The following is a 13,838-nucleotide window of genomic DNA, read 5'->3' on the forward strand; positions in this document are numbered from 1 at the left end:
GGATTTTGCATAGGATGAATCTCGCGACATATATATACATGTATGTCCAGAATGCTTACATGGTTTACTCTTGGAAATTAAACAGGCCCCAGAGTTTGCTTCCCCGAACTCTCCTCTCTTTGCAAATTTTCTCAAATTTCTGTTACATTTCTCACCCCATGTTCAGGCTTTCGTTTCGGCTGCGGATCCATTAGTTGTGTACAGTTCAGGTTCTGAATCACTCCATTTTTGTTTCACTGGAACCAAAAGCTCTTGTTTCCTCATTTGTAATATGATTCTGGCATCTCTTTATTATTACTTCATATAATTTTTTCTCATCTTAACATGAATTTGAACAAAGCTGCATTCATCAGGTGACCTTCCTTCATTTTTGTTCTTTACAGAGCATTTGTGATCATGGCTACTTATTTTGATGAAGTATCTTCAAGGGCAGCTAGTTTTGGTAAATACTTTTTTAAAACTAAGAAATTTTTACAAGAAAAATATGGCACAAAAACTTCAGAAACACTTCCATTAAGATGAACAATTTTTTCAGCATTGTTGGTTACCTCACTTTGAAATAAATGCTTCAAATCAAAATCACATTGATTTCAAGAAGAAAGGTATACTAGAATATTTCTCCTCTGTGGTTGAAGAGTGGTGCTGCAACCTAATTTGTAATTTCTCTGTAGCCAAAACTAAGAAAGTTACTCTGAAAAGACAGTCTTTCCACAGATAATTTAATTATGATTTTCTCTCTAGAACTGAGGAGAGGAAAATCAAAGGCAAATGACCTTGAGTCCACATTATCAACATATAATAGTGCAAACAAATTCCTTATCACATCAAGAAATTCCAGATGCCCAACAATGGCCAGAACCGATGAAAAAATGAAATGTGTGGTGAAGTCTTGCGTTCCGACCATCGTTTGAGCATCCAGCAAATTGCTGACACCCTACACAGGTCCACATTTGAGGTACATGGGATAGTGACCGAAGATATTGAAATACGCCAGGCCTGAGTGAAGCTTGAGCCAAAAGTGTTGATGGAAGACTAAAAAGAACTTAATGTATAAGGCAGAATGCCTCTTTTTTTATTGAAAAAATTATCAATTTTAAAATATAAACAATAATATATATTTGGTATAAAACATTACAGTTAACTTACAGCTAAGTCATATCATCATCATCTTCAGAAGATAAACTTTCCTGAGACATTTCTTCATTTGTCCCATTGCCTGTTTCTTTATCCCAATCTTTAAGAGTGGGATCCGACATGAAGTCATCTCGAAGAACACTCCACATTGCAGACTGAGGCTCCTCTTCTTTCAGCTGGAATATTGAGTATTTATTAATTGGCTAAATGAGAAAGAAGTACAACAATCTTAGTTTACCTCTGATGCTGAGAGGATAATCCAAATGTATTACACTTTCAACAGATAAGACCATGGCAACAGAAAATAGAAATACAGCCACCAAGAATTACCACACAGATTTATTCTTCCCTTGGAACATATATGAGGCTGAAAAAGGGAATTAATCACTGATTTGGATGCTATGGAAGTGCCGAATGGTTCCAATGATTCAACTAAAATTATCTGAAAATTTCTTATTTTTTTCAATACAGCATGTATATGGTAACTATTTCCTTATCTCATTTACTAGTACATACTGATAGTGCCACACACATGCTTCGTTACCTTGCAAGATACTTCTAAATCCCTACTTTGGGATGTTATTACATTGACCTTACAGTAAGAAAACAGTGAATACATAAATTTCATTGGCTATTTCAGAAAATAAAACTTTTGCTGCATACCAATGGTAATTGAAGAGCGTGCGCAGAAAGTTTGTAACAAAAATTCAATGTATAATGCAATCAATTTGAAATGAACATAAAAAACGATGATCCAAAAAGACTGTCCTCTCTCATGATAATAAAAATTGTGGCAATATCACCAATGACAATGAGGCACATAACTCTCACCAGTGATATCATGGGTGTACCACCCTATCAATGGATGTCAGAATTACAGAATAAGATTCCAGCTATTGTGCTATGCTAGGCTTGCATAAATATGCTTTTTTCAGGTATAATCATGGTAGGTTATAGTTTGAATGCAGATTTCAGTTAGTATGATCTTTCGAAGGAATATATCTCAAGTTTCAGCCAGATTGGTGTATTGATCTGTGTATAGCATTCATTTTAAGGGCAAGTTGAGCAAGTGCCAAAAAATGGATGTAAAAGAATTCTGTGTGTTAATACAATTTTAATTTATGAAAGGCAAATTACTTTTGGAAACTAAATTAAACCTGATAAACATTATGGAATGTGAAACATTGATCAGAATGGTTTATAGATAAATTAAAAAATTTGCCAAGCAGCAATAAGATCACATGTGATGCTGAACATTCTGGACGCCCTGTTGAGGTCACTACTTCTGTTATCAATTATAAAATCCATAATATGGTGATGGAAGATAAAAGAGTGAAGGTCTGTGAGCTAGCTAATACTGTAGGCATCTTGAGTTAATGGGCATATTATATTGTGTTAACATTCGAAAATGAGAAAGCTATTTACAAGATGGATGACATGATTTCCCGGAGTCGACCAAAAACCCTGTGACATGCTCTAAGGTCAGTTTGCAGCTGTCCAAACAATGTGTTTTCAATGGAGAGTCTGCAAAAAAAAGGCAAACGTTTCCTTCATCTGGGAAGGTCATGGCAACTGTTTTTTTTTGGGATTCACTAGCAATAGTCTCCATTGATTAATTGGAAAAGGGTCAAACTATTACAGGAGCATACTATGAAATGAGAGTAGACCATTTAAAATACCTTGCTTAAAGAAATCATTCAGAACTGGTCAACTAAAAAGTCCTTTTCCATAATGAAAACATAAAAACTCACTTCACAGCAGTTATAGTCACAAAATTGATGGAAGTTTGATTCCAGCTCATTTCACCTCCAATCTAATCTCAAGCTCCATTGGAAGAAGGTTTTACTCAAGAAAGGAGGTGATTGTGGAGACCAATGCCTATTTCACAGAGTTATTTGGAAGGGATCGAAAAACTGGAGCAATGTTGGGCAAAATCTATAAGCCTAGAAGAAGACTACGCTGAAAAACAAAAATGATTAATCCCAAACAATTTAGTAATTTCCATTTCATCACAGACTATCAAATCACCCTCAGAAAATGTTATTTACAAACTAGAGGCTTTTTTCTGTTAAAACTTTCACCCGGCAACTGCAACTTACAGAATGATTCAAGTGGTTTAATCGCAATTCAAAATAAATATCAAAAATACAAAGAACTGGAATAATAAATCTCAATTAATTTTTTCAGTGACTCCTTTTGGGAATTGTCCTGCATGGTGCTGATTTTTAGGAATATTAATTTATTATTATGACTTTTTTTATTAGTTTAAAAATTGTACAGTGGAAACTTGCTTCACAGCACCTTGCATACTAAGTAATATGCATAACACTTATAAAATATTATAGAAAATAATTTGCTCAATGAGCATTGTTTTGCATATTGAGTGATGAGGAGAGGAGAAGTCCTGCATTGTGCACCTCATACATCAATCTGTGTTTAGCACTCATTCCACTCTCATTTTAGTTTTCAAACTTGGGTTCAGACAATATTATTTGATTATTTTGTGCAAAATGTGAGTGAGTGATGCTGATCTAATATAAATACATAATTGGTCAACATCAACAATTTACACCATCCTCAAGGGCAAGATCAAGAACAGAATTGCTTCAAAAGGAATGACCAAAATATCTACACAACAGTTGTCTACTCTCAGTGATTTTGAAAGGTAGCTTCTAATATGAATCAACAAAAAGCAATTGCAAGACAATGCTACTAACCAGAAAATGATATGTGAGAAGGCAAAAGTGATTTTTCTGATCTCATTGAGAAGGAATCAAGATCATCAATGACCAAAAAAGAAGTATCAAAGGGAAGATGAGGGTGATTTGAGAAGTTTAGGAGAACTGGCATCATCAGCAGTGAGAGGAATGGTAAAGCAGTGACCTCTGACTCAAAGGCAGCAGAGTACTTCATCAGCGACTAAAAGAATCTCGTAGATTCTGATGGTTAGCTGCCAGTATAGGTTTTTAATTATGATGAGATTTGTTTTTTATTAAGTTATTTGTGAACTAAATGTTGAAGCTTTGGAAAAAACAAATCTTTCCAAATGTACCATTTCAAATAAGGATTAGAAATGTATCATAAAAAATAAAGTAATAACACACATTTCAATTCTTTTTTCTTTTCTACAAATTGAGTTTGCATTCCAGGTTGGTTCATTACACGATAGAAAAACGATGGAGATAATTCAAAACCATAAACAATTTCTATATTATTTTCATTGAAAAAAATTGAACAGTTTATTTTTGGCATAGAACATATTATCACATTTTGCATTAATTTAAATAGGATAATTTATTTCATTTAATGAGTGCTTTGCTTTATGAGAAAGATCTTGGAATGAATTATGCTCGTTTTGCAAGGTTCCACTGATTTCAATTCAATAATAAAAAGGATATTCATTCATTAATTCCAGATATACATTTCAACAAGAAAAGGGAAGAAAGCAGAATTCACTGTTAGTACTAAATATGGGCTTACTGTTATTTAATAAACTTCCCCTTGAAATCAAATATGAAACTTAAGCACCAATTTTAAAGAAAAAGCTGTTCAAGCTATTAAAACATAAGATGTTCTATTCCGTAAATAAATTTATGGAATTGTCACTACATATCAATTCTGACTTAACCAAATAATATGTGAATATAGCAGTATATTGGAATACATGCATATTTATGCATATGTATTCAAACACGGAAAACCATAAACAATTTCTATATTATTTTCATTGAAAAAAATTGAACAGTTTATTTTTGGCATAGAACATATTATCACATTTTGCATTAATTTAAATAGGATAATTTATTTCATTTAATGAGTGCTTTGCTTTATGAGAAAGATCTTGGAATGAATTATGCTCGTTTTGAAAGGTTCCACTGATTTCAATTCAATAATAAAAAGGATATTCATTCATTAATTCCGGATATACATTTCAACAAGAAAAGGGAAGAAAGCAGAATTCACTGTTAGTACTAAATATGGGCTTACTGTTATTTAATAAACTTCCCCTTGAAATCAAATATGAAACTTAAGCACCAATTTTAAAGAAAAAGCTGTTCAAGCTATTAAAACATAAGATGTTCTATTCCGTAAATAAATTTATGGAATTGTCACTACATATCAATTCTGACTTAACCAAATAATATGTGAATATAGCAGTATATTGGAATACATGCATATTTACGCATATGTATTCAAACACGGAAAACCCACCACATGGCAAACAAATATTCATCCACATGCATATAGATATAAGGAAAAGGGGATAGGAACACACATAAAAGACATATTCAGTAGAGGGTGGGGAAGGCAGAATCAAGCGGATAACAAGTGCAAAAATATTTTTGCACTTGTGACCTGCTTGATTCTGCCTTCCCCACCCTCTACTGAATGTGCCTTTTATATGTGTTCCTATCCCTTTTCCTTATATCTATAACCATGTGAGTGAATATTTATGTACATGTATATACATTATATTTTTTTCTAAAATTGTGGAATTTAGATCAGATGTGTCCTATGTTTGTATATGTTTGAATATGCACCAAATCTCCTGACAAATACATGAATTATTGTTTGTTATTAGAGATCTAAGGCAGTAGTATATGGTACCTTGAAGTTAATGCCATGAGATAAACCCAATCCTTAATGACCATGGATCACACTGGTAATAACATATACAATGAGCTGCCATGAACTTGTGTCATGTCAGCACCCAGTTAAATACATTGAGATTCACTTAAAATCTCCAGACCTTTCCAAATTGACAAACACAGCCAACTTTCATAAGAATTCCGGGATGGTTGAGCCATGCGGAAAGTCAGATATATTCCTGTCTTTTATTGTAACACTTAAGCAAATATCAATTTGATGCAAGAAATACCTGTATTTTTTCTGCTTTCACTGAGCTGTCAACAGCCTCACTCTTGGAATTTCCCATGAGTACATCAAGAAAAGCACGCTTGTCCACCGACTTGAGAATTCTTTCACGCTTTACTTCCGAGGCACCCACACTTTTAAGTTTTTGTTCCATTGCATTCTGGTGTTTCTGTACAGCATTGAAAAGTTGAACAACACCTCTGTAAGTGCAGAAATAAAAAAAATGTAACCTTGCAGTCATATTCGGAATCCAAGAACAAGCAAATTCTGACCACATTGTTATGCAATTTTCGTTTCAATGACATCAAAACAATGATAAAATTTACACACAAGCAGACATTCACCCCATGGTACAACACAATAAGACACTACTATCAAGGAGTGAGTCTCATTGTTTAGAGTGATAGTACACTTTCTTATTCAGCGACGACAAAAACCATTATTAAAAATAATGAAATGAAGATACGAAAAAACCATTGGGAAATGTGTGATTTGGACACATCAAACACAAAACTGTGCAGGACTGTTTAATATATCACCCAATTGGCACATTCAAAAATTTTAAAGTGTTTCTAATCACAGCTCATTATTACCAAAGCTCTTGGATATATCCTCCCAAAAATCCAAGCCTTCAAATATTCTGACACGACAGACAATGATTTTTATTAACACAATATTCCAAACTCTCCAACCCCTTCAGGACTGAAGCCATACAATTTGATGGCTACCAGAATATTGACATTTTTATAAAATTAATGGAAATGGAATAACTATACCAACACAAAAATTAGATCAATATTAGGGAACTCTACTATTACCAACAAATATTCTGAAACTGTTAAGAGATGTTCCGTAATTTGTGGAGATTCAGAATATAACACTATACCAATGTGCATGCTAATTGAAAATGTAAATATTGATTCTCTTTCAAGCTCATCATCATCCAAATCCATGAAATAAACATATTTACTTCCGAAATAGCAAACAAAATGACACTATAAACCCAATGGATGTTTCCCAACAGAAATTATCAACTTTTTTCATTCACTCAACAATTCTCAACTGACATCCACCAGCTACCACGTGATTGCAAACCACACTTACTTGATGGCAATCTTAGAAAGACTCTTCTCTCTCTCAGGGTCAGGATATACTGGCTTAATTCTTCCCCTTGATTCCCACTCTTTTCTCTGTGAAAGAAAATTCCATAAGATACAGCAGCCAATCATTTCTATTAACTTATATCATGTACGAGGGATAAGATGCACCAATAATTAAAATACAACACAAGGAGAAAAATTGCTCAAGGCAAAGAAGCTTTCACAAGTTGGAGGGAGTTGGTGACAGACTTTGAGTGAGGATATTAAGAAAAGACATCAAAACCTGGATATGAAGTGTGGTTTTATACAGTGTGGAAACGTAGCCATTGAAGCTTAAGAAAGAAAGATGTTAGGTATAGATTGGAGGCTTTTGAAATACAGATATGGGGATAGGATGGAAAGGGTGAAGCGAACTGAAAGGAAAAAAATTTGTAAGTGCTAGGTATGGTGGAGGAAGAGAGAGGATTGTTGGGAGAAATCAAAAAGAGGCAGGAAAGATGGATACAGAGTGTTTTGATGGGGAATGGGATATTGAATACTGTGATAGAAAGCAGAATATTAGGCATGCAAGAAAAGAGTAGAATAGGGATGTTGGAGAGAATGAAGGGAGGAAGGAAGTATACAGAGATTAAGAGGGGTTTGTCATAGATTAGGACGTTGGGCTGTGTTTTGCTAGGAGAGAGAAGATATTTATTTGGTAGTTGCGTCTATCAAAAACCTATCATCATTATTCAGAATTGAAGAGGGGCCTAGAGTAAGGTTGGATGATAGGCTGTGTTAAAAAATACAAGGGAATTGTCGCTGTACCATTTGGTAGCCTGCATCCATCCAAAAGCTACCTTATCTGGTAGATTACCCATAATAATAATAATAATGTACTAACAATTAAAATACAAATTATAACCACTCCTATACTCCACCAACACTTTCAACCCCTTGCATTTTGTTATCACAGTTTGTATAGAAATGTAGGACATAATTTTTCACTCATATAATATTCAAAAACATTTCTGTACTAGGAAATATCTACAGTATAGGAATTTGTTATTTAGATATCTTTTCTCCAATAGACCTAAAATAAAGGTCAAATATGAATGATGAGGAGGGCATGGAAAATACCTACACAGAGGAGGGAGGTTAAAAGAATGAAGATGGAACACATCCCAAACACACAATTATTAAAGACCGATAAGCCATGATAATTACTATTTTTTATATTTTATGATTTAAGATAAGATTTTGGTGCACACAGACTGAAACTACATATTTATTTGCCTCTCCGAACAAAACAATTTGACACAACAATAAGCCCCTCTTCAATACCACATACTTCCTTTCTCCCTTCATTCTGTAAAGCAAGCCTATGCTTTTTCTCTCCCTACTAATGATGGTTATGCAAAAATACAAAACTAGGCCCAGTGAAATATGGTTTAAGGACTATTTTGTGCCAACATTATTTTTCTCTATGCTAGTGAATATCTATCTACCAAGAAGAACAAATTCTTAATTTGAAGTTCATTCGATAGGTGAGGCTTGCATGATTTTAAGTTTGACTAGAGCATTTCAAATCCAAATATTATGGGTAGGAGGACCAAGTCTTTCCCTAGTGCAAACATTTTCGTGCTTAAGTCCAGGAAAAATTGCTTCACTTTTGTTTGTTTTTGAATATCCTGAGCCACCATCCACACATTAAACCGTGTCCCATTTGGCCAAAGCCCAGCCCAATTGAACATAAGATTTTCTGCAATTCATGCCACGTCACAGATGTTTTCAACAAAGGAGGCTTCCCACTACTTACCCTCACTTTAGGTAGATCTTTCAAAGTGAATTTCTGCTGTGGTTCCTCTTTTTCATTGACCTCTTCTTTTTTTATTTCTCCTTCGATTTCAAAAGTGGGAGCTTTTCCCTTTTCAACCGAAGGCTTAGCAGTGCTTAGCTTCTTAGCGCGGGATAATACTACAGTTCTTTTTTTCTTAGGCTTGTTTGTTTTCAAAATTTTAGACATAGCATCTGCCCAACCAGAATTCCCTTTGGCCAATTCATGGCCAAGTTCACTCCCTTCGCTTTCAGTATCTTCAGGATTTGATTCATCTTCAGGATTTGATTCAACTTCACGATTCGATTCATCTTCAGCCGAAGTATTAGCCTCCGATTCATCTGAGGAAGTTGCATTGTCATCTGCAAAATAAAGAAAATAAGAAATAACATATATTGGAATCATTAATGCTGAAATAAATACAAAACTGAAGGTACATTTATTTAATTAATACAAGATTGAATAAGCTAAAATTAATGAAGCAAACATTTTTTAAGGAAAAATCATAAAGTTATTAACCCGCAGGTCGACTTAATGGGTGATGTCAAGCCCAACAACGAGTGACATTCACACATTCGGGTAAAACACACTAGAATTTAAATTGCTAAAGAAAATTCAAGTTCAAGAAATGTGATTTCTTAGTATCTGGCACCTTAAACCAATAATGATATTAAACAAAGGTGTAGGTGGAACACCACTTTCTGGTACACGCCTACTAGAAGTAGTTATCAGGAAAGATGACAGTCGAGGTCGAGCATCATTAGGACTAGCAGGGTACGATTTTAAATAAAAATGGGAAAGGATAGATGAAACCCGGTGTGAGCATCGGCTTAATGTCAAATGAAAGGCGCCAGGGGGTCAATTAATTAAGGTCCTAGCGACAGACAGCAAACGCCGCTTTTAACTTTTCTCTAAATAGCACCCCAACTAGCGATCAGGGTTTGACTGATAACTGCCACCGCCCTGATTTTAACCAGATTCCTAGCGGTGGGAGGCAAGGATACTAGCCACTGCAATAATCCATTCCCTACGTGTCTGATAAATGTGCTATTTAAGTATTGAAAAGCAAGTATAAACAACTAAAACTAGTGGCCCAAATAGAAAAGCAGGCCGATAATTTACTGTTTTAATTTCTAATTAAGCTTTCAAATAAAACCATACGTTCCAAGTATTAGCAAATACTTCATACCATTTATAGGCGGCACATACTCGGGCACTTCTTCAGCCAGAACAGAGCTCTTAAAATTTTCCATAGTCCAAAGTAAAAACAATTACACTTCAAGATAATAAAATAACCGTTATCAGCACGAATAGATAATTATTCTCGCATACAATAAATAGTGTAGCATTGATCAGTCTATGTCACGTTTGTCCGGCTAACCACATGGTGATCACTTCTTGTTTTCTACGATAGCCAATATCACAGTATATAACATCGAGGTGAGAACCTACAGCTTATATACTTATAATCGCCCCCGTTTCACGAATTTCTCCTAAAAATAATCATAACTTGTAGTACATTTCTTTAGAGCATAAACAAATATTATGCTATTACGTATTGCCTACTTTTTGAATAATTGAAGAAAGAAAAAAATACTTGATTTAAATAGTAATACGTTGGTAGCACTGACTGAGAAAATTGGCTGTCGATATTACCACAAATATCTGATTTATTCCTTTGGTTGAATATATCCTATATCCACTGCCTTGTAAATCATTTTTAGACAATCTGTCGAACTTTTAAAATAATTTTGTCCAAAGGTAAAATCAGTTGTTGCCGTGACAATGGAATAATATATTGTGATCGTTGGCTTACACGTTGGTACGCGAGGTCGAATTATAGTCGAAATTAAAGTAGGGCTTAATCAATATTATTTTGGGAACTTCTTTTACTTTATTTTTCCCACATTATTAACTGTGGCGATATGCGTACAAATACGCCGTTATATTTTCTTTAAAGTGAGCCGTTAAATTTCCAAACGACAGTTTGGACACAATACTAATGAATGCACTGAAGTACTCGAGGTGTTCTGCGTTGAAAGGGAGTGCGCTAGATATTTAATACTGTTTTAAGACCAATAGATAACGAAACCAGAGTTGAACTTGTTTCCTGAAAAATTAGTGTTTCAATAATGGTTATAAGTTATTTCCACTACGTTTCGCCCGATGATAATGATGCGTTTTTGACGAGATTGTTTAAACTTATTTTTAGTTCAACTAAATGTTAAATTATGCTGTTCTACATTTCCATGAACTGTAATCGATTAATTCATCCTCAATCGCATCATCAAATGCTGAGGAAGTCTGCAAGTAAATGCAGTTGAACTTAGTACAGGGGAATAAGGTTTTAAACACGAGAAAATGTAAACTGTGGGCCATATTTGGCGAGTCTTAAATCATACGTTTTGAGGTGTGCATCACTATTTTCTTGATTGTCAATAGAATGTTAACGGCTTTGAGGTGTGTGGGTGGGGATATATTGTGGCAACATACAGTTGCTTAGGCATTCGTTACAAATCACCAAAGTGCGCCTTCCTATTTTAAAAAGAAATAACAGTTACCACTTTATTTGTTTCGTCATTATGTGCTGTATCCACCACATTATCACCGATGGGAAAACCCAAGAAATACGTCGTGTCTGGACGTTCTATACCAAGTCCATTTAAAGTTAGCAGAGGCCTGAAAAGCTGTCCTTTTTGTGTGATAAAGCAGAGTTTTAGCACTATTTAAATTTATTGAAATTGTGGCAAAGTGTTTGTCGCAACTGAGGAATATGCCGATTTCAGGGTTAATGCGTTAGGCTTTTGCTCAAAGAGATGTAGCTAATGCTGTCAAAATCTTTTGTAACATTATTGAATATGCTCGGTGAATGCTGTTGCTCAATTATAAGTTGGTATAGTGCAGTAGTTGTGAATTTTATTGAAGCCATGTTGGGTGTCTTGAATTTACTGGTTATGTTTAAGAAATTTCGTGATCCTGTGGTAAATTAGTCTAAACATGCTTTGAGAACACAAACTACAGAGTTGGGACAGTAATTGTAAAGAAATTGTCCAAAAATAATTGGTTGATTATGTACACTAGTGGTTTTGTAAACGTATAGCTGGGTGGTTTAATGTAAGGAGAGAGTATTTCATCAACACTTGCAGACTGGGCATTCTTGAATGAAAGTACAATATTCAGTAACCTATGAGAATTAGGGAATGGAAAGAGGCTAGAGGTGTGCATCCTGCTGTTATGGACATTGGAAAGGTTAACTTTCACAGTTAACTGATCATTGAAAATGCTAGGAGTGTGTAAAAGATAAAGAATTGGGACACCATTAGAAGTCTCCAACTGCTTAGTGGTCTCGGCTACAATTTGTGCTGGAGTTGATTAAAATCCATACAGCTCTCTCAGTATTGCTAGATGATTTAATAATACAATTTATATCACTTGTCTCTGTGAGAGATTCGCATTAAAAACTACTTTGTCTTCTGAAAGTTTCTTAGTAGGGTCAACATATTTACACTGTCAGTGCAGAGATTTCCTGGCATTTATCAATTCTGACATATTTAGCAGTAAATAGCAAATTTAAGAATCCATGAAAGAATTATAGGCTGAAGTGCTCGATGATGGATAGGATGTATAAATGCCTACACACGTATTGGCTTGGAGGATTTTACGCTTAGTATGGATAGCAAGGATAAGTGGTCAGACACACCATAGTATGTAAAATTACATACTATGGTTTAAGTGAGTTCAAATTAGTCTATAAATAATGATTAGACTTACAACTTTCAGAAGTGATTACTACCAATGCTTGGTGCAAGGCAAGAATGAAATCTTTAGCCCATAGTATTATTTGTAGGGGAGCAGTAGACACAGCATCATGTTGTAAATAAGTACTTTTAGAAATTCCTGTACCACATTCAAAAACTTTTGAACCAGGGTAAAGAAAATTAATAAGAGGCTTTACTTTCCTCCCAATAATATAAAGAAACACCACCTTGCATCTCATTATTACTATGATGGGAACTAAGGTTGAAGTTCCCAATTTTGACAACACTGATATTATTCACTTTTTGCCAGGGTTCAAGATTAGCAAAACAGTCACAAAAAGATCATCTAGAAAAGGCAAAGTCTTTGGTTCTGATGGAATGAATACAAACTATATTTCCTCTCTTTGCGAGAGGAAATACATGGATAGGCAGCTCATTTTACCCACGTTATTATAAATATATTTAAGTAATTGTTCAGACCTCGAGATACTTGCAAATACTACATATTTTATCCCTTCTATCACAAATATATATATATATAAAAGGTGCAACACTTAAATCGGGACAAATTTCAAGTCATATTGTAGTTCCATTGGAGAGTGCGATTGACATCCTAGCTCACTTCGACTTGTGTTGTAGTGACGATTACCCTTCAGTACGCTGAAGAGGGCTACTTTGTGGCCGAAATACGCGTATTCGTATTCACCTTTCTTATCCTCTCCCTTTTTACCTTTTACCTACCTCATTATCCTTTTTTACCTTTTACCCCTTCTTGACTTGTGGCGCTAGCCAATTAATTTCATTTTTACTTTGTTTAGAAAGGTAAACTGTTTATGGCTATTGGAGTTTCACATTTATTATATATTACTAGCCGTAAGAGCTCATTTCTATCAATATCCTTGAAAGCTATAGGCATCTAGTAAACAGGCATAACCTCAACATGGCCGAGATGTTACATAAAAGTGCGGAATACAATCGAAGAGCAGCTATTATCAAAAGTGTTCATGCCGGGCATTATATTTCAAAATAGTTAGATTCTTCTGGTACCCTAGATCAACTGTTTACGATATTGTAGCGAACGATAATGCTTTGGAGATGTCTGGGGAAGGTTTCGTAAACCCGGCATGGAAATCTCATTCGAGGAAATGCATGCTT

General features: G+C 34.7%; 1 protein-coding gene across 2 annotated transcripts; it reads right to left on the reverse strand.

The window, feature by feature from the left end:
- Positions 1-221: 221 nt before the first annotated feature.
- Positions 222-10,478, reverse strand: LOC139698833 (RRP15-like protein). Of its 2 annotated transcripts, XM_071597768.1 has the most exons (6): positions 10,115-10,478; positions 8,908-9,287; positions 7,114-7,199; positions 6,014-6,209; positions 1,147-1,310; positions 222-236 (listed from the first exon to the last, which is right to left on the reverse strand). In XM_071597768.1, the coding sequence occupies exons 1-5, from the start codon at positions 10,176-10,178 to the stop codon at positions 1,149-1,151; spliced, it is 888 nt and encodes a 295-aa protein (XP_071453869.1). In that variant the 5' UTR covers positions 10,179-10,478; the 3' UTR covers positions 222-236; positions 1,147-1,148. The 2 variants fall into 2 exon arrangements, with proteins under 2 accessions (XP_071453869.1, XP_071453868.1); XM_071597767.1 differs by lacking the exon at positions 222-236 and having other exon boundaries at positions 1,091-1,310.
- Positions 10,479-13,838: the final 3,360 nt, after the last annotated feature.

The sequence above is a fragment of the Hetaerina americana genome, unplaced genomic scaffold (assembly GCF_022747635.1).
Source record: "Hetaerina americana unplaced genomic scaffold, ioHetAmer1.1.p SCAF_9, whole genome shotgun sequence".
Taxonomy (NCBI): Eukaryota; Metazoa; Arthropoda; class Insecta; order Odonata; family Calopterygidae; genus Hetaerina; species Hetaerina americana.